Source organism: Populus trichocarpa, chromosome 10 (genome assembly GCF_000002775.5).
Source record: "Populus trichocarpa isolate Nisqually-1 chromosome 10, P.trichocarpa_v4.1, whole genome shotgun sequence".
NCBI lineage: Eukaryota > Viridiplantae > Streptophyta > Magnoliopsida > Malpighiales > Salicaceae > Populus > Populus trichocarpa.
In genome coordinates, this window is record NC_037294.2 from 16,365,255 (window position 1) to 16,393,240 (window position 27,986).

At 34.4% G+C, this 27,986-nt stretch overlaps 3 protein-coding genes, 1 long non-coding RNA gene and 1 other non-coding gene across 8 annotated transcripts; 3 read left to right on the forward strand and 2 right to left on the reverse strand.

Annotated features, from left to right (window-relative positions):
- Positions 1-6,731: 6,731 nt before the first annotated feature.
- On the forward strand, positions 6,732-10,879 carry LOC7485874 (squamosa promoter-binding-like protein 6). 2 transcript variants are annotated; one of them, XM_024611287.2, is made up of 4 exons: positions 6,732-6,884; positions 7,740-8,393; positions 8,843-8,934; positions 9,670-10,879. In XM_024611287.2, the coding sequence occupies exons 2-4, from the start codon at positions 7,759-7,761 to the stop codon at positions 10,437-10,439; spliced, it is 1,497 nt and encodes a 498-aa protein (XP_024467055.2). In that variant the 5' UTR covers positions 6,732-6,884; positions 7,740-7,758; the 3' UTR covers positions 10,440-10,879. The 2 variants fall into 2 exon arrangements, with proteins under 2 accessions (XP_024467055.2, XP_024467054.2); XM_024611286.2 differs by lacking the exon at positions 6,732-6,884 and adding an exon at positions 6,891-7,255.
- Positions 10,880-13,837: 2,958 nt separating this feature from the next.
- Positions 13,838-16,401, reverse strand: LOC7485875 (protein CRABS CLAW-like). Its single transcript, XM_024611288.2, has 7 exons — positions 16,181-16,401; positions 15,795-15,932; positions 14,964-15,108; positions 14,784-14,832; positions 14,472-14,547; positions 14,315-14,377; positions 13,838-14,154 (listed from the first exon to the last, which is right to left on the reverse strand). The coding sequence occupies exons 1-6, from the start codon at positions 16,271-16,273 to the stop codon at positions 14,324-14,326; spliced, it is 555 nt and encodes a 184-aa protein (XP_024467056.2). The 5' UTR covers positions 16,274-16,401; the 3' UTR covers positions 13,838-14,154; positions 14,315-14,323.
- Positions 16,402-21,552: 5,151 nt separating this feature from the next.
- LOC112329002 (uncharacterized) lies at positions 21,553-23,262 on the forward strand. 3 transcript variants are annotated; one of them, XR_002984440.2, is made up of 3 exons: positions 21,578-21,998; positions 22,252-22,436; positions 22,683-23,262. It is a non-coding gene; the product is annotated as an uncharacterized LOC112329002 (long non-coding RNA). The 3 variants fall into 3 exon arrangements; XR_002984439.2 differs by having other exon boundaries at positions 21,589-21,998; positions 22,865-23,262; XR_002984438.2 differs by having other exon boundaries at positions 21,553-21,998; positions 22,252-23,262.
- Positions 21,670-21,741, forward strand: TRNAD-GUC (transfer RNA aspartic acid (anticodon GUC)). The gene has a single exon. It is a non-coding gene; the product is annotated as a tRNA-Asp (tRNA).
- Positions 23,263-24,298: 1,036 nt separating the features above from the next.
- On the reverse strand, positions 24,299-27,418 carry LOC7468140 (probable UDP-arabinopyranose mutase 2). The gene is made up of 4 exons (XM_002316042.4): positions 26,967-27,418; positions 25,567-25,817; positions 25,292-25,460; positions 24,299-24,859 (listed from the first exon to the last, which is right to left on the reverse strand). The coding sequence occupies exons 1-4, from the start codon at positions 27,288-27,290 to the stop codon at positions 24,527-24,529; spliced, it is 1,077 nt and encodes a 358-aa protein (XP_002316078.1). The 5' UTR covers positions 27,291-27,418; the 3' UTR covers positions 24,299-24,526.
- Between the last annotated feature and the right edge of the window lie 568 nt (positions 27,419-27,986).

Genomic DNA, 27,986 nt, shown 5'->3' on the forward strand with positions numbered 1-27,986 from the left:
TTAGAAGGCATTATATGCAGGAGTTAATGATGCATTGAGCATTGATGGGCCAGGCCATGGTCATGCAAAGCAGGTCACTAGCTAGCTAGTGGATGGAGGGGCCGAGTACGTACGTGCGATTTTCCTAAAGGATCGACAAGTATATAGTAATTAATTACAAAGTTGATGCACACACAAATCAAGATCGATAAAGCTAACAGAAACTGCTCAGTTTTCTTGCGGACAATCAAATCTGTTATCCTTTATCGAAGTTCGGAGGGAAAACAGAGCTTGCTCTTAGAGGTACCGACTACTGGCTCTGATTATGATCTCGGTTTTAATTATACCTGAAATATGATATAGTGCGGTGATTTAACTTGATCTGTAGACGAACCAAGTTCCGAATGCCTACACCGTAGAATTAAAAAAGAGAAGAGAGGAGAGGAGAGGAGAGGAGAGGATATATATAGCTAGTGATAATATCCCTGAAGAAATATTGATCTACCATTTGCTGTGTGACGATGAAATTCAAGTCACACTTGTTAAGTATGATGTTTGGCCATTGGTATGATAAAAGCTACAGGACCACCAGATTATTTAGTGCACTGCAGAATCCAGTTATACATGAGATCAGCAGCAACTGATGGGTATAGATGCATCCTTTTGCATCAACATTCTATACAGAGAAAACCCTTTAGCCGCCAGGGACAATCCGAAAAGCTTGACAGCAAAATTATCCTTCAACTTGTAAATGCCTTTTGAACATAACACCTGCAGCCATCAGAAACTGAAATGCTAGTCAGCATCATTTTGCACAAGTATCCCAGCAGCAAAGTACTCTTCAGAAGACGCTCCACAATTCAATGTCTCTTCACAAGACACCAATTGCATGTTCAGGCACTAGTTTTTTTAAGCATCGGCAAGCTGGGACTCTTCTTCTCTTTCAGGTTAAAAGATGTTTTCGATAAATTTACATTAATTATTTGATTTCTACATTGCCAAAGAAAAGTACCACTGCCATTATTTTCCACCGTCCATGTCCATGAACAGCATTCACGTATGTGCTGCATAGATGACCAGCGTAAGCCTCCTAACTCCTTTCGTCCTTTTAATGGAGAGGCTCGGTGATCACAGTTTCTAACCCAACTCGGGGGTCCTTGTTTTGCAATAGAAGCCCGCCCTTGAATTGGGCTAGCCCGTTAAAAAGGGGCTTGCTTTTCCTTCTCTGCCACGCACGCTTGATGCCACAATTCGAAACATATCCAAAATGCTTTGATGTCAATGTCAATTCTTATGATTTGTAAGTACAAGCACGGATAGGGATAGTTGTCCATGACAGAGGGGGCTCAACGGTGGTGGTGGCGACATGTTTTTCCTTAAAAGCAGGTCCCCAGCTTTTTATCCCCTCGCGAAAGCTTTCAGACCTCGAGAGTGCATGCCGTTTAAGCCTTTAAGGGCACTTTGTTGCTTTAAACCCATTATTTCACAGAAAAAGCAACTGGATCCTGTTGTTGGGATCGGGTCAAATTTTGTTCTTTCAGTCCAACTCTGAAGTTTTCCCTGCAAACAGACCCTTGTTATGCACCCGGTGCAGTCTCATTCAGTGTTAATATGGTTCACAGCCATCTCATCAGACCCTTGAAAATTCAAAATTAAACAACACTTTTTTATATAGTATATATGGTTAAAAATAAATTAAAGTTAAAGTAGAATTAAAACATACAAACTCGGTTGTGTGAATTTTTATTTAGAATGAGAATTGGAATTGTTATTTATTTACAATTTCACAGTAAATGGTAGTTAATTAATTATGATTAATTAATTAATTTTTTTATAACACAATTGTACCATCAAAAATATTTTTATAGAACAAATCCAATAATACAATAAAAGATTACAAACAATGATTCAAGTGAATTCTTCATCTTTAAAGAATAAGTGCGGCCACTCAAATTATTGTTACTAATCTTTTGTGACGGTGATAAATTTATTTTATTGAGATTTTTTTGATATTATCATAATATTAATATTGTAAAAAAAGTTTTGATATGCCTTTATAATTTTATATTTTTAAAAAATTAAAAATATATTTTTTTAATATATATATATATATATTTTTGTAGAAATTACTTCGAATTTGAGGTTGTTAAAAAAAGAAGAAAAGATTGCTATTCTGAGAGAGGGAGAGAGAGAGAGATCGCTTTCATCGGTGCGCGCGCACACAGAGTATGAGGAGGATTTTGTCGGCACCCCATCTCTTGCTTTCACTGCCCCTCTGGCAGTATCTGCTCCTTTTATCTCGCCATTAATTGTCTCCGTCTTTTACGATTCTAGAATAATTACCTGATGCATAAAAGTTTAATGCCCTCGTCAGTTTTACCTCGGGTCACTCCCGTTGTAGATAAGTTTAGTTTCCTTGTTACCATTACAGGTCTGAATCAAAGGAAGGGCTGAAATTTCTTGGGCCTGCCGAATGGAGACGATGAATAATATCTGCATTGATGCCAGAAATTCAATTTGAAAACATTAAAAAAAATCTGCTTTTGAATATTTTAAATTTAGATATTGACACTGTTACAACGGGATCATTATAGATATTTCTATATCATTCTGGTAACCAGTATATTGTAAATTCCAGGGCAGCACACATGCATGTCGTTTGATGCATTTCCTCCCCTACGTTTCGATTTTATACCGAGAAAACTCAGTCAGCATCGTTGAAGCTCGACTAGAAAAACGCAAATAATATGGACTGTGAAGGGAGCAAAATTGGGTGGAAATAAACAAAATATCGGCGCTGCAATCCAGTCGACGGCAGAAAAGTGTGTGTGTTTTGATCAAGGAAATACCCATTAGAATTCTGGGTCTTTAATTCTTCGTAGCCAGAACATGATATGTAGTGGCTGATCTCGCATGCTCACGTATATATTCGAGGGCAGTTTGCACAGAATGGACAAAAGTTGGTAGTGGAGGGGAGGGGTGGATGGCTGGGTGGCATTCAGGCAATGGTCCTTTGTGAAGTAGGAGTTGGCGGTTCCTGTCAGCAGAGGACAGACAGCAAAGCAGGGTCAAACTCCGGCTCTCCGTCCCATTCCCACATCGGGTCTTCCTTTTACAACTGGGACACGTGTATCTTTAACTGAGGTACAAGTGGCGTTCAGGGGTCTTGTCACACCTTCAACAATCAATCAAATATTTAAATCTTAGTTGATTCTCCATCAATGGGTGCACAATTCTGCAATTGCCCTTGCCTGCCACTTTCTTGAACCAATGGCTTATATTATATATGTGTGTGTGTGTGTGTGTGGGGAGGTATAGTAGGCAGCCGTCACTGCCAGCCTGATGAGTTTCATCCGGCTAAACGCTTCGCTGTTACAAATAGGTTCTTTGCATTGTACTTTTTTTTTTTTATCTTTTCCATTTTCAGTTAACGTGTACTACTATTTCGATCTTATTTTTGGAGGTAATTGTGAGGTTTAAAGAAATTTATTTAGAAATATATTAAAATAATATTTTTTATTTTTTAAAAATTATTTTTAGTATCATTTCATTAAAACAATCTAAAAATATAAAAAAAATAATTTTAAATAAAAAATATTACAATTTTTGGAAAATGCGGTTTCAACCACATTCTCAAACACTGCCTTCGTAACCTACCGGATAGGTGATTCATTCTACGCGGTGAGCAAATTTAAAATTTTTACTAGTGAGTATTTTCAATACTTTTTTTTTGGTTTTTAGCACTTAAAAAAATAGCATAGTACATAAAATATTTAGAAAAGTAGCACAATTTAGAGAGTCACAAGTGATATATGCAACTCATGAGTCTCTCCAAAGTTAAAAATAGACCCAGAAATTTACAATAATGAGAGGAGAGAGGAGAGGGAGAAAGAAAGAGGAAAAAAAGACCTCAAAGACACCGAAACTCTAATGACAACGTTGTCAGCATCGTTGGAAAGATATCAACGAGATGAATTCAACGACATCAAGGAAGGTCACAACGGTGATTTGATGAGTCGTCCAAATGTGTTGGGGCTCACTTGCCTTTTGGACGACTCGTGTGGCACACTTCGGTCACCATTGGTGACTTTCCTTGCTGTCGTTGAATTCATCTTGTCGAAATCTTTTCAACGGTACCGACAGTGTCATTATCAAAGCTTTGATGTGCCTCTAAGATTTTTTTTATTATTTGTTTGTTCTCTCTCTCCTCTCTCCTCCCTGTAATTTGTGAAGAGAGAGGAGAGAAAAAAAATATTGAAAACACATCGAAGTTTCGGTGACAACACCACCAACACTGTTGGAAAAATCTGGACGAGACTAATCCAGCGATATCAAGGAAGGTCACCAACGGTGATCGAAGTGCACCACAAGAGCCGTCCGAAGAAAAATGAGCTTTGATACATTTGTACATCTCGTGTGGCATACTTTGGTCATTGTTCTTGGTCTTTCTTGGTGTCATTGTATTTTTCTTGTTGATATCTTTCCAACGATATCGGTGGTGTCGTCATTAGAGTTTCGGCGTGTTTCCAGGATTTTTTTATTTCTTCCCTTGTTTTTTTCTTTCTCCTTTCTTTTTATTGTAAATTATGTCCACCTATTTTTAACTTTGGAGAAAGCCTCATATGACATTTGTGACTCTTTAAACCATTCTACTTTTTTAAAAATTTTGTACTATGTTATTTTATCCATTTTTTTTAGTGCTAAAGTACAAAAACATTCTTTTCAAATGAACAAGAAAAATCCAAAGACATGACTCTTAATAACCTGATTTAAAAATATATATATACAGCGAACTAAAATAATAGTAATAATTAACTATGAAAAAAAAGTTATCGGTGCCATACTTAAGAGGAGAAAAAAAAAAGATCGTTGGAGACTCTCTGTGTATACCGCCCCACTACTAGAAAAAACTCATCGAGTTAGTTCTAACATCACTGTAAAACATTATATGACGAAACCAAAAGAGGTTGCACACGCTGTTAAAACAGCAACCCGAAAAGCAAATCAAACAAAACATCATGAAGTGAGCATCTCATGCTTATATTTAATTAATTAATCTAATTTAATTCAAAGACAAAGTTTCGTTTAATAAACCTAGATTTAACAAGGAACATGAAGTAAAAAATACTAAAGATAATTCCGATCATTTTCGAAACTAGTAAAAAAAACTACAAAAAGCAAGCAAAAAAAAAAAGCGAAGCTCAATCTCCAATTAAATAAATGTTGAATGATGAAACTAAAAAAAATAAGATTAAAAAAACAAACTTGAACGAATCTACTAAACCTATATAATCTCTCAAACTCACAACCCATGAAATTTAAACCCTGGCTCAATTAAGAAGTTTAACTCCCAACCAATTTTACGTTGAATGGTGAAATAAATAAATAAAATATCAAGAATCTTGCATGGAAAACCCAAGCAATTCCTTGAGATGGAGGGTCTGCTTAAACGATTCAAACACTATCCTAGAAACCACCGTTTGACCGTCGAACAACGTCTCACGCACTTCATAAATGATGTGGATGTTTCTCATCTACATGCACCAATTATTTTTTTAAAAAAATAATATTTTATATTTATTAAATATCATCTCAATTCAACTTGATTATAAAAAACAAACATGTTGAAACTATGAAATCATCCCTGACGGTAAAATATGAAAAGCTTATGAATACCAATTCAATATTTTTTACTTCTAAGAGCAATTAAGTTATTTTAATATATTTAAAAGATATAAAAATATTTATTTGTTTCAAATAAATCTAATAAGATCCAATACGGTGTTACTCTTAATAACAAGGTAATTGATTTCATTTAAGAATAACATAATAGTTATTTTACGATTTTAATCCACACTAGGCTGTATCAAAGTTCTCAAAAATCCATTTTATTTGATTTTTCAAAATTTTGACAATTATATATATAAATAAAATACCAAATGTCCCCACGATTTCTTAGACGAATCCAATCCAGTGGCACCGAAGGAGCGGAACGTGCATGCGACCCCACAGTCGCAGTGCACAGTGTGCATTTAGTTCTCCTCTGATCAGCCCCGTATTGACACGGGGAATTAAGTTCGTATTTGAGCTGTAACTTGCCGGTCAGACAAGGATTAATTTAACGAAGTAACGACATGTGTCACCTGTATTTTTTTAAATTTTAATTTTTAAAAGAATAAAAAAAATATTATTTTAATATGAAAAATCTTGGTAAAAATTATTTTAAATATTATTTTAAATTGTAATTTATATATATATACATACATATGAAAAATCTTGGCAACAATTATTCTGTCGTAACTACAGATTCCTTTTGTTTTATTTTTTATTTTTTTTCTTGCTGGAAGAAATGCTTGCTGCTGCATGCTTCAAAGAAAAAATATATTTCCCAGTAATTTCTTCGTTCGCGTGGAAAAGAAAAATGCAATACCTCGTAGAAGGGTCATTAGCCCAAAATTTTGGGTAATTTTATTTTAGTATTTTTAGATTATTTTGGTGTGTTGATGTTAAAAATTATTTTTAAAAAATAAAATATATTATTTTAATACATTAACAAATAAAATTTATTTTAAAAACTGAACACTCCTACCAAAACAGTGCTGCACAAGAAGCAGCTAATTAGCAAATGGATCAGATCAAAAATAAAAGGATTAACAATAGACAGGGAGGAGTTAACGAAAAGTAAAAACAAGAAGTGGGAATAAAATGAAAAGAAGGTGGACAAAAAGGGAATAACAAAGAGTCTCAAAAGCTACAAGAGACCGGAATGACAGAGAGTGAGCGTAGCGGTAGCGGTAGTGAAATCATGTTGACTCACAGTGATGGTGCATTTGCTCCAGCCTCTCCGTTATTTCTTTGAAAGAAAGAAAATTATACGTCTCACTCCCTCTTCTATTCCTCAGCTGGTAAGTAAGAAAAAAGGCTACTTACTCGTCTATCTTAGCCCCTTTACCTTTTACCCCCCTCTGTTTCTGTGTTCATGTCAAGAAGCAACTGCTGCAAAGGAGAGAGAAATTTGGAATCCGGCAACACCCCATTTCCTAAAGTTCTTCAAATGGGAATTTCCATGTCTTATTCTTTTTCTATTTTTATTTGAAAGCCGAAGTTGACCCCCCCCCCCCTTTCTGCCCAGTTTCTTTTGCGATTTTTTACTTGAAAGCTGCTGAAATTTTTGGTTAGTTTAAGGGTGAGCGTTAAAGATTGACAAGGGATATATGTCGTTTTTTTTTGGTTTGCCGAGAAAGGTGGAAGGAAAAATAAAATTCGAGGAAGAAAGGTAAAAGAAATAAAAGAAACAGAATTCTCTGGCCTGATTCTCGAGATGGTTTTTATGGAGTTATGTTTCCGCACAAGAAACGGAAACCATAGGCATTAAGTTTCCTGTTTCTTATCTCCCCTTTTAAGTTCCGTTGTCAGTAACATCACTGCTATTTATTTATTCATTTTTTCTTCTAATGATGAGAGATATTCATTCTAGGAAGCTCAATTATTGGGTTGTGTTTCCATTTATGTTTAATGCAATATGTTCTTATACTTAAATGTTATTGCTCACATGTTTTTTCTGCTACTTCTTTTTTCCTGAAATAGACGCGCAAAATAAATTATAAGCTTGTTTGCTGGTTTCGTGAGTTTTGGAAAATTGAACTGAACTCGTTTTTCTTCTTCTTGTTTTTTATTATTCCTTTGAGGCAGATGTTTAATAAGTGTTCCTTATTCAGTTGTTAAATTAATCATTTTGCATTCTTACATACTGTCTGCAGTTATACATTTGTTCTCCTGATGGACTTCTGGAGTTATGCTTCAGAAGGAAAAGGCCTTCTGTTCTCTGATGAAATAGATTTATCTGCTGATGCATTTACAAGAAGTAGAAAAGCATCGATAGGATGCGATACAGAAGCGGCTGAGAGTGCAGAGTCTTTAGATCTTGGTTTCTCTGAAATCCCAAGAAAACCCTTTCATGGTAGCAAAACGGGTGCGGGGATGTTTGGTGGTAGCTGTGTTGGTATTGATTCAAGTAAACTAGTAGTAGGCTCTCCTAATTGTATGATTGCCTCCAATTCGTCAATGGAATCTAGGTCCAATCATTCGAATTCTCTCATGGAATCTAATAGTCAGGATTCATCACTATTTGATTTGAAGCTAGGGAGATTGGCTGATTGCATAGATGCACAGAATAGTAGGTTTTCGAAAGAGAGATTTTTGTTATCTTCAGCAAGTCCAACTACTCAGGCAAAGCGTGCTCCAATGGCGAGTTTGCGCCCTCGGATTTCCTTTTGCCAGGTCTATGATTGTAACAAGGATCTTAGTTCCTCCAAGGATTACCACAAGAGGCATAAAGTTTGTGAGGTTCATACGAAAACTCCTCAAGTTATTGTTAATGGCAATGAACAGAGGTTTTGTCAGCAGTGTAGCAGGTTGGTTTATTTATAGTTTTTTTTTTTTCCGATTAATCATGGTATTTATCTCAGTTCTTAGTCAAGACAATATTTTTATTGTCGCTTTGCTTATAGGGTCACCAATAAGGTAATTTATGAACTTAATATGGCAATTCTACATGAATAAATTTGGATGATTGTTGGTTTACTGGAAAGGGAAATAACACCACAAAATGGAATAAAAGTAGGATGTTAGTTCACGCTTTGAGTTTCACAAGACGATGAGGTTTTGGATTTTCAGTGCATATGTCGGTTTAAACTGCCATGACAGTTATATATCAAGTATGATAAAAAAGAAGAAGAAGACACTTATGCATCAAGTATATGGCAGGTTTATTAGTATCTTCCTGTACCCCCCCCCCCCTCTTATTTTTTTGAGCAAGCTCAATGTCTTACTAATATGAATCCTGATATCTTGGATTATTCAGGTTTCACTTGCTGGTTGAGTTTGATGATGGTAAGCGCAGTTGTCGTAAACGCCTGGCAGGCCACAATGAACGCAGACGAAAGCCTCAATTTGGTACCCTCTCTGTCAAGCCTCATAAGCTACTGCATCCATTTCAAAGTATTTACAGCTCGTACTCATGAATCAATCTACTTAGGAAATGTAATTCAATTTTACATTGAGGCCAAATGAACAGACATGAGCTTCTCTGCTTCCCATGGAAAAGTAGGAAAAACCAATTTTCTTTAACTTCATATGATGCTTCTTAAAGATCCATGACCTCTAGAGTGGACATTTTTGCCCTATAATAATTTTTCCAATTTGCTAATAATCACTGAATATGCATATTCTTTAAAGTATTTTATCGGGACTATCTTTTCATTATTCCTCTGACATGTTTCTTTGATGGTTGATCTAATTCTTTGAACTATTTTATCCGCGACAGATAAAATTAAGGTTAGGCCATCTCTTAATGCTTGTCTTGTTTCACAAAAACTGTAAAAGGGCCTGTTTCAAAATCCAGGTTTATGTTTCATTGTTTCATGTATTTTCAGTTATCCTAGCAGAATCCGACACTTATTGTTGTTTTGTTTTTTAAATGACGTCTTAGTTCAATGACTAAGTAATTGGACGGTACAAACAACTCAAATAAGTGGAGATATGCAATTTTTATTTTATAAAGATATTCTGAGGCTAATCTTTGCACTAATGTAACTATTGCTTCAAAAACATTATGCTTGCCTAACTTTTTAATTTCATTCAAATTTAAGAGATGTTGTCTTGTTTCTGACAATATTATGGATTGAGCAGGCACCAAATTTCTGGGGACTTCCTTGGCAAAGAGAACATCCTTTCTTTTTCCAAACATGCTTCCAGGAGGTACTTTTTGTCCACAAAGTTATGAAGAAGATAATTGGCGTAAGCATGTTAAATTGGAAGAGAATTCAATTTACAGCTCTCCATCGGCAATACCCATAAGAAATGGGCAGTTGCTGCCAAGGTCATTCCTCCATTTGCATGGCAACAGGATACAAAAGACTTGTGGAATTTCTCCACTGGACACTGAGGACCTCACTATTTCTAACACAGCAACAACTATTAATGAGTTAGCTGGGGTGTCGCACTCTAGCTGTGCTCTCTCTCTTCTGTCAGCAGCTGAATCACAGGACTTGAGCCATTCTGCAGGAAATATAATGGTTAGGCCCTTGGTCAGTCAAGCGGGTGGTGCTTGTCAGACCTTGGGTATTGCTAACAAATCTTTAGGGGTAGGCTCTTCAGAAAAGTACGTGCCAATTGGAATTAATTCATTTGGAATGAATTTCATTGAAGTTGACAATATGGGGCCATTTGGGGTTTCTGGTTCTGGTCATGCTGCCGACCTTAAAGTTGAAACAGATGGATTTCTACATCACTCAGATTTCTTGAACGCCAAGCATTGTGTTTCTCCAGCAAATGAATCTACTGTGGATTGGCTTCAACTGTCATCCCATCTTCAGAGGGTGGAGCAACAGAGGAACTCCATGAAAGTGAAGCATGAAAATGAAGATTTCTGTAGTTTTGGTGCCACTTATAGGGTGTGAGAGTAAATAACTTGGGCTCTCCGTTGTGACTTTCCAAGGTAAACAACGTAAGATGTGGGAGATAGCAATGAAGTGCCATGGATAATGTAGATCTGTTTTTTTTTTCTTTTGACCAAGTGTACTACTCTCTTTCTTGATGAGAAAGTGATAAATCCAGCGTTGATGCAGAGGAGAGAATTGGTGGCAATCTGCATACCAGCATCAAATATAATCACTAACTTCATTGATGCAATAGTCAATGAGCCTTTAGAGACTTCAGTTAGCGTTTGCAAGTACATTCCTTTACTTAAAGGGTATATATAACACGAACAGTATATGGATTTTCAATTATTGTAAGGGGATGCAAGTTTGATGTTGCTGGTTGCTTTAGAGATAACATATTTCGACTTTCATTTGCAAATACTATGCTGGTCGAGAAATTAATTGCTAAATTATGTACAGCTGAGTATATCATTGAAGAATTGTCCGCTTCTGTTCATTGACCCTTTGCATTTTTAAGGGGCAAATGTGAAGCGACAGAAAGGGCTGTTGATATTTTAATTAGAAGAGATCATACACTTGATCCACTAATGTCTTTGTTCTTTATTTAATTAAATATCCTCCTCCTTTGGTGATGGGGATGGAATATCAATTTGGTCAATGATAACTCCTGCAATTCTTTAGTCATTTGAATTGAAAAAAAAACTACCCCAAAGCTCAGGGAGTTCTGACGCAACAATCAACATGCTTTGGAACAGAATGCTTTTCCATTTTTGGTATTATTGTTTTCTCTGCTCGACTTTCCATTGAAAGAAAAGGGGGAGTGGCCACCTCATCCTCTCATCTAAGAGAGCTCTCCCCTTTTCCTCATGGTGGTCTGTGGATTGTGGACAGCGAGTTGTAATAAGGAACAGAAATTCAAAAGTCGAAAGAATCAAGCCATCTACTACCCTGCGGAATCCTGTTTTTTATATTTCCAAGGGTTGCAACTTGTTCTCGAAAGTAGGATGACCTTTAGATTCAGCATGCCTTCGTTGTATATGAATATTATGTTTAGACCCTTAAAAAACTGTTGTCTTGCTGCATGTGTCCAGACAATTGAGGCCAACTTGTGTTGCCATTTGGTACAAGGTGGTCTCTGATCTAATGATGTCACTAATGACGCATGCTAATGGCACTTGATAACTACTTATTAGTTCCATATTTTAATCAACTTGAATAATTAACGCTATTTAGTCTTGGCTTGATCTTCTATACAGTGCGTCTATGGCGCAGTTAAGATTTGATTTCCAGAAGATATCCACAGAGGTGTTTCTGGGTGTAAAATATATAGATAGCTTGCGTCTACTGATTCAGAACAAGGTGGATTGCGGATCCAATTAACAAATTTTTTGTTTCTTTTTTAACGTGACAAATGGGAACGTGCATCATTTGCCACGAATTTTGGACAGCAATCTAAAAGGTAGCTCAGTCCAAATAACCAGCCAGTGCATTCATGAACATGGGTTCTGTATTTTAGGTCCAAGGTTTACCAGATTGAGCTAGCTCTCCTGCGCGAGCGCTTGCCAAAATATAAAATAATAACCTTCAGTGGGAGGGTGTTGAGCCAATTGGTAGAGTCTCGAACGGTCCAGCTCCGGCCTGGTTTCTCGAAAAGCCTTAAACACACTGTCACCCACTAAGTCTAAGGACCGGCTGACGGTCTATGCATGTTGATATAGTTATCAGACTTGGTTTATAATCTGAGTTATAGGCTTATCAGTTTTACTAGTGGGTTAGAGGATATCTATTCCAAATTAATGTGATTTTAATTTTAAAAAACTAAAATAAAATTATTTAAAAAAATATATATTTTAAAGTTCATTCATTTAGGTCTCACTTGAGTTTAGTTCTATCAATTGAATGATAAATTGACTTTCTAGGTTACTCAGACTTCAACCGAGTTAAATTCTAAAACATTTTAAAAGAAAATCAAATCAAGATCATGTTTAATTTGTATCAAATCCAACAAGACAGATACATATTGATAACAAAGGACTGCAATATCTGATTACTTTCTAGTAGAAATTTGTACCCAAAAACAACTTAAGGAATTACTAGCAACATTAAATATTCTAGGGAAACCACCTCTTTACACTTTTCATATAAACAATGAAGCAAGTCCCTCTTTTCTTGTTATTACTTTAGTTTTTTTAATTATTTTTTTTTAATTTTATCATTTAATAATTGATTTATTTTAAATCAGTTTTAATAATTTATTTCGATTTACTTTATATAAAGTTATTGCAGTCTCAAACAAATATCTTAGTATTTGGTTGGTGTTCAAATTTATAAATATTTATTTTTATTATCATATAACTAAGTAAAAGATTGTTTAAAAAATATATTTATTAAACCCAGTGAATTCCATGAACCGAGTTGCAAGTTTGATAAGTTAAGCTGTGAAGTTTAGGTCGATCTAACATGTTATCGTCTCAATATTAAAAGAAAAAAAATATATCATCTTGATTTTTTTAAAAATCAGCTCATGTTTTTTACCAGTAATCCTGATAGTCTTTGGACATGTCAAGTCAATTAGATCATGTCAAGTAAGTTTGAAAAGAAAAAACTCATAAACCTAGAGAAATTCATGACACGGATCGTGGGTTAAAACATGATGCCCAATTCGATTCAATATGTTACCTTTTTAATATCAAAATAAAATATTTTCTTAAACTTTTTAAAATACAACCATGTTTTTAACCTTCAAAATCCATACATGTCACCTTGTTTGATGTTGTTAATGTCTCAATGAGACAACAGCCTATCACTTTCTTTTTTTCTTCCTTTTTAGAGGGAACTATTGATTCTTCAGTGATCATAATATTCAGGACACATTATCTTCCAGGAAAATTTATTGAATTTCTATAACTAAATTTTATTTTATTTTCATCGATCACATAATAATAACAGGCTCTTTTTATAACGGGCTGAAGCACTTTGTAGTTTGTCGTGGCCGTAATGGCACTAATTACATTAGCATAATAGTAACAATCGCGACGACTATATTGTGTAATCTAGCTTTTTCTTAATATTTGTATGATATTACATACTTCATAACTTTATAATTAACATTTTCATATTATTAATTCTATATAATTATCAATCTTGATGGAGTTCATTACACTGTTGGATTTATAAACATGCACGATTTCAAAAAAAAAAAAAAATTGATTGCAATTTAAAACTATTTCCTCTCACCCACAGAAAACACTAAATTGAAATGACTTTTACCGTTTGCATGTATTTTGTTTTTATATCTCGAGGGCTTTAATATAATATTGCTCAGATTATATAAATAAATCCTCCTACTATTTACTACCGTGACTGATGTTATTAATTAAATAAATAATCAATTAATGATTTGAAGAAATGCATGATTATTTTAATAATTGAAGCTAATAGCCTCCATGCTTCATGAAAATCAAAGAACTTGAAGTCAATACAGAGAGATTAGACAGCCAGTACTTCATGTAATTATTATTACTACTACATATGACTCCATCTGGATCGAATTCTCAGGCAGAAGTTCTTTTAAGGAAAACATTCCAACAAACAACACAAAATAAAACGACAAGATTAGAAAGTATGAGACATGAAGCTAAACCAAGGACCTAGTTAATTAACGAACTGCTCTCTAGATCCCCTCTTCACGCCTCAGATTTCCTTTGCACATCTATCCCTCGATCATCGATTCCTGCAAAATATAAGCCCTAATTAAAAAAAAAAAGCAACCTTGCAGCCAAACAATCCTATTAATTAATTAAGCAGCGTAGGAAAAACACATATTTTTCTATGTATATATATAATTAAAAGATCACGAAAGGAATATTAATATCGTTTAATATTTATATTACCTGCATTAATTAATTCTTGCTGCCACCAGATCCAGCACCCGAGTTTGGAAGGTACCTAGCCCACTGTAGCAAAACAAAAAAAAATTTCAGAGTGCCAACAAAGATAGATCCATCGGAGCAACGATACTAATTTGTAGCAAATTAAAGAGAAGCTTACATTCTTAGCTGCAGTGCTAAAAGCTTCTCTGTGTGGTATCTCAGGATTGGCCGCTTTGATGCGCTGTATCTCCTCCCTGGTACGAGGGCAAGGATACTTATTTTATACTAATAATAATAAACATGTTGAAAAATATTTGTGTGCACCGTGTTTTCCCAAAACTGATAATGAAATTAATTGGGTTTATATATATATAAAACATTTCCATCGTCAAAACAGTGAAGGCTCGCAGGAGGCTTAATCTAGCAATATATATACACAATAATTTGCAGAAACATGTGTTCAAACAGAAAAATATCTTCTCTCTCTTACTTCATAAACCTATTGTAAGTAGATGGAAGTCGGTGTTTCTTCTCAGGCGCTGCAAAAAATGAATAAAAATTAAAAAGACAGAAAATCCATATAAATTTATGGGGAGAAGTAGCAAATGTAAACTAAAGTAATCTATTGTTATATATTCAAATCAAATCCAAATTAAGTTGGGGTTCCTACGCTTTACTACGAAAGGTACTTTGGGCACCAGAGGTTCGCTAGAGGTCGAAGAGGATGAGTGTTCGCCTTTTCTGAAATCAGTGCAAAACCCTTGCGTCTCCTTGAATAGCAACTTTTCATTACTAGAAACTCCCTTCGCAGTACACTATCATTCACGTAATTGTTAGAGAAACTGTTTGGGAATGGAAATAAATAAAGATTTAGCTTAGAAGTGTGAAAAAACTCTATAAACTTTTTAAATTTATGAAAGAATAAAAAAATAATGAAAAGAAAAATGAGTTTATAAACCTCAAATATTATGATTGCTAATGAAACTATATAATTGTTAATGAAACAATTATATTTTAAATTAAATTAAATAATTATTATTCAAATAAACTCTAAAGAAAATTAATTTTATTGGCATATTAAGTTTCAAGTATTATTTTTTATACATAAATACTCATATAATAACATTAAAAAGTCCGCTAAACAGTCAATTTATCATAATTTTTACCTAATTTATTGCATAATAAAACCCTAGACTGATATACACCTAAGAGAAGGGGATATAAATCATTTCCTTCTCTATTTAATTACTTCCAGACTACAGTAATTAAATATATTCATTTTAAGATGGCACGATTGCATGTTGTAAAGTTTTACCGCAGAGATCTAGCATGTAATTTACGTCAACCGATCATCCAAGAGAAAGAAGAAGGCGATTACCGATTTACCATGAGTATTTTATTTATAATGGATAGAAAAAAAAAAGAGTTTTGATATTTAACTTTATGATGGTGATGGGATCCTGTATTCAATTTAATCATCGCATATGACATATAAATCTACCTGAAGACTCAGATGGTGGTGATCAATATCGAGAAAGTTCCCTAGGTTGGGAGATCTGGTGCTGAGAAACGAGAGATTATTGCAATGACCACATTTGACCGTCACAGTGTCCAGCATCCTCTTGAATGGAATCCGGACCTGAACAATTGAACAATATTGGTAAAGAAAACTTCAAATTAAATTTGAGTGGGTACGTATGGCGCCGGTGCAACCAACAATCTAGCTATTATTAGGCTGCAAATGTTCAATCACCCATGAAATGAACTAGAACTTGTTGTGTAGAGTATACATGTAAAAGAAACGTAGAGCCACATTTTGCTTTCAATACATGTGGAAAATTATTTGAGGTCATGAGGTAATTGAGAAGAATAGATGTAAAATGATACCGCAAGAACAGTGTTGCAGAAGTTGCAACGGACATAGGAAAGATGATCAGATGATAGAACATCTGTGTCGATCACTTTCTCTTCTAGGTTCATTGTCAACCAAGAAGAAAGAACAAGATTGCAGAGTAGAGATGGCTGATTGCAGTGGAGGGTTTCTTGAGAGGCAGCAACAAGAAGTCTGGCTAGGGTTTGTGAGTATATAATAACAAGTGGGGTGCTTCAAAAATGGGAAAAGAAATGGCTAAGCGTCAAAAAGAAAATCTATTGCTACTAATTGTAGTCATAGGCTGATGATAGTACAATTACCAAATCAATTAACCTCAGATTTAGGTAGATTTGGTCGCTGGAAAAGTTTTCTTTCATTTTTAAATTAAAATCTTAAAGCAGTTATTACTCATAAAAACTTATATCATGAGCTAGTATCCATCAAAATTAACCATCCTTAATATATCATAGCTATTTACAGAGCCGACAAAAAAATAATAATTAACAAATACCAAATCAAGCAATTTCGTTTATATAAATATATCGTTTTATTAATGTTTTTTGATAATATATCGTTGTATTAATGTTGGTGCGGTTTTCCATGATGTTGTCGAATCAATTCTCCACTCACTTTCTTGCCTTTTGGTTTCACAAAAAAACCAACACCACCGTCCACGACGACATAATTGAAAATTGATTTGCAATAGTTTCTTGTGTTCCAGAGGTTGCCGTGTATTGTGAAAGTTGGTGAATCTAGCTGAAATATTAATTTAAAATAAAATAAATATTAATTTTTTAAAATACAAAAACATACAAACTACTGAAATCCAGCATATATATATATATATATATCTATCCCACCTCAAGCAAGAGCTCAAAATATTTAAAGTAAGCATAATTAATGGAATATCAACTAAGGCATGCCCTGAGCTCGAGGGTTATATATATAAAATGGATCGATAAGGAAACAGCTATTTAGCTCGTGTAATTGGTAGATTTATTAAGGGATCCTTAGTTCGAAGAGAGATATATCGTGCACTAATTAATGATTAACTCTGGTAGAAAATCATGATATTGGAGATTATTCTCCTTTCTTTCTCTGTTATCGTTTATATTATTGTCCCATTTCCTATATCTTGATGTCAATAATAACACATTTGTCCCCTATGAGGCACCGGCCCCTGAACATAATGCATTAACTATTTATTAGAAAATATCTTTGTCTTTAATTATTATTTATTTTGCATCTTTTTGAAAAAATCTTTAAGTTCGGAAAAACCTAGCCCTTTTTTTTTAAGTTTGGTGGTTAATTTAAGTTAGAACTCATAAATTAAGTGGTATGGTATTTAAAAAAAATATATATTATTGGAAATAGTTTTGGAAGACTTAAATTAATCACCAAACTACATCCCGTATCCTAAGTAAATTTCAAGAAAATAAATTTTAAATTGGATCTCCAACGCATTAACTATTTTGCATCCTCTTGTATGTGTCTAGTTACTCTTGAAATGCTGTCAAAATCAGAGTCCCAAGTACGTGTGATGCGATACTTTACAATGAATGTGTGGTCAATCTATTTATATATTATAATATTGCAATCTATTAACATAATTAATAAAAAAAGTATTGTCGCAGTGATAAAAATGTTAGTGCTCTATTTGATTTCTTTATTGCTTTCTTTCATGATTAATTTTAGGGTATTTAACCTCTTAATCAATAAGATTTTCTTACAAAAACAACGCCTAGCATTATTATTTATCATATATCATTTTTGTGTACTGCAACATGTAATTTAAATAATTGAAGGAATTCCAAATCGAATATATATATATATGGCTGAAATCCTTCAAGTTTCAAATATTTGAATGGTGTTTAATTTTTTTTCAAGTTCTTAATTGCTGTCAAGTTGTGTGATGTAAATTCTGGTTTTGCTCGAGGATATCTCGAGTAAGTCAAAATTAAGTGGCCAAGTACACAAAACCTGGTATATTATCAGTGGAGGAAGGATCTTGCGTAACTCCGCTGAGTGAAGTACGCTGTTGTCAAGATAGTACAAAATTAAGGCGGTGTCCATCCAAAAAGCATGAAGAGAAGCGTGATGGAGTGAAAAAGATAGTGAAGAGAGGGTAACCTGCATGGCTTCCATCTCTTGTGGGTGCAGTGCTGAACAAGGAAATCTGAAAGAGACAGATGCTACAGCTCCTGTCACCCTCGCCCTAATAAATCAAAATAGGAGATGGGTTTTGTGTCTTTTTGTATGTGATGGGACGATTCCTCAATTTCCGAACTGGGAAACAAAGCTATAGTGACACTTGGTATCCTCGCCTTTCTCTGCTGGTATAAACTGGGTTTCTTCGTCTAGCTCTAGGTGTCTATTGCCCTCAAGATCTCTCCTTAGACCGATGTATAGTTATTCATTTCCTTGGTTAGGTTTTTGATTACCATTGCAGTCTGATCGATACAGATCTTCGTGGGATGGCGTTGTTTCCCATGTCTTCCTTTGATTTCTTTAACCAGATTACCAGACCAGTTCATGACCCATATAGTTCTGTTCATTAACGGATTTAGCCACGAACATTTGATCTATTGCCACCCTCTCTCTCTTCCCTTCAAGGAAATTCAGATTGGACTTCTCCATTTCCATGTTGATCATCTGATCTGATCTCTCCTTTCCAAACCTCTCTCTCCTTTTCATTTCAAAAGTAGTTTTCTTTTTTGAACAGGTCTGCATCTTTTTTCAAATATTTTTATAGCAATCGTTTTTTTTCATATCTAACATTAACTGTCCTGTATTTTATTTATTTTTCACTTTCTAGCACTGCTTTAGTTTTTAGGCAGTTAATTCGAAGTTTTCAAATTTATATCTCATGTGTCTTCCTCTCACGGTTCAAGAGCGAGCAAGTGCATAATTTTTTGAGTAATTTTCTCATTAGTATCAACAAATAATATTTTTTTACAATCTTTTTTATACAGTTTTATCCAATTCATTGTTATTATATTTTTTTCAGAGCATAAATTGATTCATGATTTTATAATTTTATAATTAAAACATGCTTTCATGAAAATTCTATCTTTCGACTACATCGATGCCTTGCTCAGATTTCATGAATATGATGAAAGGAATGCATGTCCTGAATATTTTGTTGTATCTTAAAATGATGTTGGGATCTCAGAAAAGCGATTTGTTTAAAACAATATATCCCGTTTTAAAACAAATCATCCATGATAAGTTTCTTGTTTCTTTTTTTAGAACAATATATTCTATCATATTCATTCATGTTAAATTATTTGAAATTTTTTTATTTTTTTTTTACTTTCAAATTAATATTTTTTTAGTGTTTTGAAATCATTTTGATGTGTTGATATTAAAAATAAATTTTTTAAAATAAAAAATATTATTCTAATGCATTTCTAAATAAAAAATATTTTAAAAAGCAACTGCAACCACACTTTCAAACACCATCAGCCTTGCCACTTATTTTAGAGTATGATTTTAAGTTTCCATGGTCTGGTTTGCTATACCTACTCTTGATGAGTTTTACTTATCCTACTATATCCCGTTTATGTGTGAGCTATTTTCTGGAAAACTCTAAAAGGTGTGCCTTTTATTATTATTATTATTGTAGATGAAAATTGTTTATACACTAATAAAATAATATAAATTATACAGTTAAGGTACTTTAAATTTTAAAAAATCATTTTCGATACAAAAATTTTGTTGTGTTATTTTCAAGTTTAGTTAGAGCGAGAAAAGAGAGAGGGGTTGTTGAATTTCAATGATGAGAAAGAAGTTTGTTGTTTAAGCCATTTCTAACCACTAAAATGAGTTTTTTATTTTTATTTTCATGGGTTTCAAGTGATGATATAGGTTTGATCGTGGTGTTTTGAAGCCTTAATATTGTATGAAAAAACAGATCCAAGAGACAAATTTAATCCGGTTTCATTTCAGGTTTTTGAACTCCTTTTGGATTGATGGGTTGGTTTGTAGGTATTTCAATGGTGTTGATGATGTTTTTAGATAGAAATAACTTAAAATTGAGTTTTTAGAGCAAAAGAGACAGTGCCTTATTTTTCTAGTCATCATAGTGATGGTTGAAATCCAGATTTGCATGCGCATATTCTTTTTATAAAAAGTATTGTTTGTCCTTTTAAAAAATAAAAAAATAAAAATAAATTAAGCCTAGACGTGCGAGGCTAGGCTTTAAAATCTACCCAGATGCCTAGGATTTTCCTTGCAAGTGCCTAGCATGCTAGCCATAAACCTTAGTGTATAGACTCTTTTTTAGCTCCTTTATATATATACACATACATACAAGTCAAGTATAAATTGAAGAGGAAAATAATTTAACATGGTTAAGTTTATTATTTAAATCATATGTTTGGCAAGTTAAACCACAAGATCTAGATTTTTTTTTGTTTTTTTTAATTGATATTTTTTTTAATATGTATTTTTAAAAAATAAATTTAAAATTAATGTTTCAGTTAATATCACTTATATATGATTTTCTTTTTTTTGCTTATTTAACCTTTTTTGGATAGATATTTTTAAAAATTATTTTTTGTGCATTTAACTTTTGAAGATATTTTTCTAATTCATATAAAATTTATTTTTTTAATATTTTGTATAGATAAACTTTATTTTTGAAAATAAAAAAATATTTTCAGATAATATTTCTAACACATATAACCTTGCATAATATTTTTTCTATTTTATTTTATTTAATTAATTTAACATGTGTATCTATTTCTATTATGGTTTAATTGAATAAGGAAACTTATTTTAATAAATAATTTTAACAAACATAACTGAATAAATATATTGTTTTGCAAGATTGAATATCTTGATTTTTTTAATTTTAATTTTATTTTTCATTTATTAACACACGTAATTTTTAATTACACGTGTGTATAAACTTTATGACATGTACAAGGATTTTTTTTTTAAACTATAAATATGTGTTGAAAAAGAAAGCATATCAGAGTGTAAAAAAGTCTACTGATTTTAATAAAATGTCGTGCTATATTTATTATAGTGAGGGTTTTTAGAAGGACAATTTGATTATTAAGGATACTGGGAGGTAAAATAAAAAATAAAAAATAAAAAATGAGAAGGTTAGGCCTTTGATTATTTATTTTGTGATACAAATTAATGCAGCACAAGGACTTCCAGGCAATGAGGAGGTCAATTTACTCCTTGGCGTAACTATATATGTAAAGTTCTATGCATCTCACTGCAAGAAAATTAAGAGGCTGATTGGATAGAGGCACCAAATTAAGATGCCGCAACATCACTCTTCCTCACTGCACGTGCTCCCATTACCATTTGCTGGGCATAATTTTTCAATTAATTAACCTCGACTGTGTGTCACGGACAAACCATAAGCTCTCATGCCAGATATTGCGAAACCATTCACCAAGATAACTAGTCAAAGAATCACCTCGTTTTAAAAGTTTTTAGATTAGATTACAACATATTATTTATACAATCCTCTAGCATCAACAAGGTCGTTGTAGTATAGTGGTGAGTATTCCCGCCTGTCACGCGGGTGACCCGGGTTCGATCCCCGGCAACGGCGATTTTTTTTCTTATTTTATATTTTTTGTTTCAGAAAAGCTATCTAGCTAGCCAGTGGAGGGAACTTGTGATTTTCACTCCCGCCACTAAAACCCTCTCTCTTCCTTTGCGTCAAAATAATTTCGCGTTTGACTTGGCTAAATCTAAAGCAAAAGGAGTGGAAGAAGATCAAAGGGAGGAGGGGGTCTTTGATTAATTTCAATCGTATCTCTCTATAACGGTGCCTCCGGGGACAAGAAGCACTAAAGCTCTTCTAGGGTTCGTTCCTTTTTCTTTTTTTGAATTTCAATCGACTTTAATCCATCAACGCTCGAATCGTCGGTTCCTTTTCAACATTATTATTATTATTAAAAATTATGAACTGTTAGATTGCTATGTTATTTAAACTGATTCAACTAGTTTGGATTTACTCTGCTGCTTATTAGTTGATTTGCTATAGATTATAACAGAACTGGGCTGTCCGTTATTCATCTGTCATGTTATCCGTCGGCTTAATTCTGCTATTTTGTAGGGTCAAGATCGGTATCCTTACCCTGTTGGAATGCGTTGGCACTTCTGCAGATTACTTCAACTGATGGATATTCATGTTCCGGTCAAATTCCTGATATTGCGTGGCAGAAATTTCAAAAGAATTGTTGCCCTCACACAAAGACTTGGCATGGAAAAAGATTTTCATGCAAGATAGATGGCATAGAGGTAAGTGAATCTGGTTCCTTCCTCAAATCAGTTCAATTTTGAATTTGCATTTGTTGCAAATAATTATTGCTGTAGCAACGCCTTTATAATGTTCTGATATTCATCTTGCGGAAACTTGAATAAGCTTGGCTCACATCAAATACAAGTCTCTAACCCATGTAGCTAAGATGCTTTAACGCTCACGTTAGTTACATTTCACGGTATTAGATGTTACAAAAATCCAACTTACATAACCTCAATTTTCAGTAAGCTGGCATCTTAGTGGCTCGTGTTGTTCTTCTGCTCGCAACTCGTGAAATTATGGACTCTTCCTGATTACTTCGTTATTGTAACTAGAATTTGTTTATACCTTCTTGATTGCTGGGAAAGATACAGAAAGGTTACGCTTATTTTTAAAAACTTCCTTCTCTTGTGCATGAGAAATGTAGGTTTTTGGGTTCAAAAATCCATTTGTCCAGAGGTTACTTCGAGAACTGGTGGCAAGTATAAATGAAATTGCAGAACAGAACCCATTATCCCCTATCTTCCACAATGGGGCCTCTAGAACAGAGCAAAATAACCGATCCCCAGACGCGTGCACACATCCAGATCTACTACCCTACTTGCCAAGATCACGGGTTAAGGGAAAGGGACGTGAAATTGCAAACAAGTTCTTTGCAGTAGCTAACATCTTTATACAATACTGCTTGTTAGCATTTATTTTCTGCTAATATATTCTTTGCAGTAGTTTGCTTTTCCAAATAAATTCTGTGTGGTATAATTATTTTTTTAAAATTAATCAGTCTGGTGAAGTCTTAACCTCCAGAGATTGAAGATTTGAAGGTGATATGGGCCTCTAATGGAACCAGATGTTATTGTGGTAGTTTTAATTTAGTGCCTCCTTTCACGATCGTGAGAGGACATGGTTTGGATTTAGTAATTACAAAATCAAAAACTTATGATTGACCTGAAAAACCAAAAATGAAAGAAAAACGTTACAAACAGAGAAGCAGATATTATCGACCAACCAGGCCCATGCTTTCTTTAGCCGAATCGATATATTTTTCCTGAATTTTGAATTGATAAAAATCCTCTTAGGCCACTTTTAGGATGACCCAAAATCTGTTTGTGCAAGTCTTTGAAGCATGATCACTTGTGTTCTCTCTTAAAATTAGAGGACAGCATCACATACACAGTGACTTTTGAAGCCCTGGTGCAGGTCCATCAAAATATGAAGTCGAACTCAAAATCATCTCATGCGTCTGTCTCGCCTTCGTTTAGAAGAAAGGCGCGTTGGATCTATCATGGTCTCGGAAACCTGAAAGAATGTATGTTTTGCAATGTGAAGTAAAGCCATATCTTTTTTCTTTCCTGTGCACACGAAAAGAATCTCAATTTTATTGTCTGTTAAGGCGCTCTTCTTGCTCACAAGAAACTTCCGCCTTCCAATGCTTGGCACATTCCCATCAGAAACTCTGAACACGCGGGTGATGCTTCGGCCTCAACTCAAGCCTTTATCCTGTTGAAGTTAAATGAAACTATTGTTTTCCAAGAGTTGAAGAAAATCCAAACGAAATCAGATCCTTGATGGCTGGTAAAAACGCCAGCCTGGGCCATGATTAACTAGTGGGGCTCCAAGTTCTCGAAATTGTTCAGGCACGCACGCCCAACTCCAAAATCAGGTCATTATTTTCACCTAACGAAACAACAAGTTAAAGTTCGAATACCCTTCTTTCGAGTTTCAATTCAAATTAATTCTGCCCAAAAATCTTATCATCTCAAAATTTAAATTCATAAGGAGGAAACAAATTGTTGGCCCACCATCGAGTTTTAAAACTCGCCAGTCATCACAATCATTATCCAAACAAATGTAGAGTCATTGCTAAATATTCAATTTCAAATCTGATATCATCTAAAGCTGATAGCAATGTAGCAGAAAAGGTTACACCCAGCTAAGCACTAGGAATGCTCTCAAACTTCAACTCAAAAGGGTAAGAAAATTTTGCAATAAATAATAATGATGGACGACGACTAGACCATCATGATAAAGGTACAATGAAGCGGCTACCAGATTTAGTACTAAAAAGACAGACAACACGGTTTCGAATACTCTACTTTGAGGTACTCTTTGAAGATTTTTCCCCTGAAGAGTTGAGTTCATCCCAAGCTTCAATCCAAGTGACCATGGCATCAGCTAGCTTAATGAAGTAGGGATCAACCTTGCCAAGTTTCTCCTTGACCTGCTTGGCAAGTTCAATGTAGCATTGTTGAACAGTGACGCATTCCTTGGGAAGAACTGCAGACTGGAAGAATGGGATCAGGTCTTCCTGCCAGTAGATACCCTTGTACTCCTTTTTTAGGTTAACGAACGGGTTGCTTGCTTTGCTGTGCCAGATGTAGGGCAAACCAGTCTTAACTCCCCATCCCATATGGTCACATATGACCTACAAATTAAGCAAATACAGTACATGTGAGTTTAACCATTCAGAAAATATTTCTGTATCCATAATACATATGATGCCATCATTGTAGATAGCAACCTGTATGGAATTCGGGTAAAAAAAGTGCATTCATTCTCAGAGCATAGAAGCCTCTGATCTATTGGGCTTCTTTCATGGCTTTGTATTCAATGCACAGAAGAATTATTCAAGTTTCAATCAAACACAAAGGAATCTTCATTTTCTTGAGATGCCCAGAAGTCTCAGAACAACGTTTAGGATTTAACCAACAGCTTTTTTACTTAATTGTTAGTCTAATATTAGCATTTCCTAACTCACAGGACATTGTGAAAAGTAGTTTGGATGAGATTGCGATCAACAAGACCTTGATAAAAAAACAAGTCATGATAAGAGATGGAAATTTCATAGAAATTGCACCTTCATGCACCAGCCAGCCCACATGTCGTCATAGCGTCCAATTGGCTGGCCATCACCCATGAGCCCAAAATACATTGCAGGTCCAATCAATTCACGGTTGAATCCCAGATTCATACCGCACATCGGGAAAAGGGTTCCCTTAGGTACTGTCAGAACAGCATCAACATATCTGAAATGTAAAAGGAAATGAATAAATAAGGTCAAATCCCCAACACTGTTAATCACAAGAAAAGAAGTATGTAACCATTTTAACTTCCAGTTGAACATCTAAATACCGTGTATTTCTCTCACGAGGCTTCACAAGCTGGGTGGGAGCATCATAATCAGGGATATTAAGCCAGAGGCCATGAGAAACAGCAGTGGGAGCGCCTTCTCGAAGACTGAAAGGATATCCACGAACAAAGTCTGCACCTTCTCTGTATGGATCATAAAGAGTGTTGAAAAAAAATGGAGTGGATGGGCTTAGAAGGTTTTTGATGTGCTGCTCGAGTGCATTAATCAGTTCACCCGATGGATTTTTGGCAACCTGCATATAAACATAGAAAATAAGAAAAACATGAAATATTTCACAAGAAAAATAGGTGAACCAAAATAACATGTCCATGGCCTTCATCAAGCTATTTACTCGTTCTCTTTTGTTTTGATCACATTTGTATTCATTCATTTTTCTTAATGCTAACTACCAGAAGATAGATTAAACATGCCATCATCAGCACTGTACTCTATTGACAAGAAAAATAATGAGCCATGTGGGCATCATAGCGAGCCAAGTGCTTGTAAAGACAAAAGCACTGGCTTTCTGAGATGCCATTTTGCTATCAGATCCTCTATCATGCATAGAGACAACATCCAGTCTTTTATTTAGGATGTAAAAAGCATGGCATTGTCTGAAGAGGACCTTGTGACCAGATTTGCATCATGCAGCCAAAATATTCTTATTTTGGACTTCAACTGAGGCCTAAAATGAAGAACTCATTACCAATGGTTTCATATCTTGCATGACCTCAAATTCTAACCTTTCTATGTAAACGGAAGGATAGTCAACGAAGATCTAGCTCAGTGTTGAAGATTTAAGTTAACAAGCAGCATTTTATGCTTTTAGCTAAAGAAGCAAGAGGACCGATATCAATGTGGCAAAGCAATTCTTGTACGTTTAAACTGCAAATGCTGCAGTTGAAAGCAATCAAGATTTATAAAATGGGCCCACTTAACATTCAACAAGACACAAACAACACCCAGCAGGGAAAAAAATCTTCATAAAGTTCAAGATCCAGACATTCAAACGGAAAGTACAATACTCCACCGACACCACAAAATCCCATCAACACTCCTATATCTCTTCTCCAAATATAGCTCACAGGAACACAGAATCCCATGAAAAAGAGGATCCAAAAATTCTAAATCTACCATTAAATTACAAGCTCCATACCCCACAGATCAAATAAAAGGAATGAATAAAAAGTATCAAATAAAAGGAATGAATAAAAAGTCTTTCATAATTCAGGACACCACAAAAACTGAAACAAAAACTACTGAATTAACCCTTATAGAGTCACCTGGCCGAAATCGGTCAACTCAAGCAAAAACCGAAGCTAGATCTAAAACCCTTCATTAAGCAGATAATTCAGTAAAGGGTATTCAAATACGAAAGAAAAATAGGGAGGGGGGGGCTTACAAAGCAATCATCATCAATGGTGTAGATATACTTCTTCTTGGAGACCATGTAACCAAAGCAGCGACAAGCAGAATCCTTGAATGAGATGCAAGAAGCCTTGGGACCCAGAATCCTATTAATATCATTCCTATTGTAGAGCTCATAGTCAAAACCATCAGGGACCTTGATGATCTTTGATGGGTCACCATCTTGGACTATAATCAAGTGATATTGCTCAAAAAAAGGCCTCCACATCTCCAAGAAATCAAGGTTTCTAATAGTGGGTATCACTATATCGAGCTCATCTTTCAAAATCGGAGTGGGTTTGACAGAAGATCCTGCCATATTTTGCACAGACTACAGAGAAAGAAACGGGCCAGAAGCAGAAGACTAGTAGTGCAGATGGACTTCAACAAGAAGCGGTACCGCGCCTAAGGTTGTCTCCGATATATATGGAGAGAGGTTCTGAAGGACGACGGGTAAAAACGTAAAGAGCTCTGTTGCTCATGTAGAATATCTTTACATTTAGGTCACTGATCTTTAGGAATATTTTGGAGACGGTTCAGGTTCTTTTGACTTGATAAATATTAAGTATCAAGTATAAAATTTAAAGTACTGAGTTTTTAATTATGCATGATTTCATTATTCATCTTTTTATATATTATCTGGATAGATTGTGTAAAATTTGTTGTTTTTTTAATTTGATTCTCAAACTTTTTTTTTGGTGATTGAGGTCTAATTAAATATCAATTAATTTTGATTTCTTATGAAATGGTGGGATTAAAAAAAAAAGGACCTAAATAAAAACAACATCAAACATGGATGGTGTGTCATAAGTTTTGAAGAAGATGCACTTTGATCCTCAAACTTAAAAAATAACGCATATTATACAATTTTAGTAGTTCAATATTTTTCAAATTTAATTTTTATGCAAAAGTTTATTTTTTAATCTCTAGTTGACAGAGAAAAGAGAGAGGTTATTCCAATGGTAGAGGGAGAAACATGTCATTAACACCGAATTAGGTAACCAAAACCAATTGT

Coding starts and splice junctions, on each gene's coding strand:
- LOC7485875 (XM_024611288.2), bottom strand. CDS start 16,273: ATGAACCTAGAAGAGAAAGTGATCGACACAGATGTTCTATCATCTGAT. Junction 15,933..16,180: donor TCTGCAACACTGTTCTTGCG/GTATCATTTTAC, acceptor TCAATTGTTCAG/GTCCGGATTCCATTCAAGAG. Junction 14,833..14,963: donor AGTACCTTTCGTAGTAAAGC/GTAGGAACCCCA, acceptor CATTTTTTGCAG/CGCCTGAGAAGAAACACCGA.
- LOC7468140 (XM_002316042.4), bottom strand. CDS start 27,290: ATGGCAGGATCTTCTGTCAAACCCACTCCGATTTTGAAAGATGAGCTC. Junction 25,461..25,566: donor CCTCGTGAGAGAAATACACG/GTATTTAGATGT, acceptor TTTACATTTCAG/ATATGTTGATGCTGTTCTGA. Junction 24,860..25,291: donor GGGCTGGCTGGTGCATGAAG/GTGCAATTTCTA, acceptor CTTAATTTGTAG/GTCATATGTGACCATATGGG.
- LOC7485874 (XM_024611286.2), top strand. CDS start 7,194: ATGTCGTTTTTTTTTGGTTTGCCGAGAAAGGTGGAAGGAAAAATAAAA. Junction 8,394..8,842: donor TTTTGTCAGCAGTGTAGCAG/GTTGGTTTATTT, acceptor TGGATTATTCAG/GTTTCACTTGCTGGTTGAGT. Junction 8,935..9,669: donor CAGACGAAAGCCTCAATTTG/GTACCCTCTCTG, acceptor TGGATTGAGCAG/GCACCAAATTTCTGGGGACT.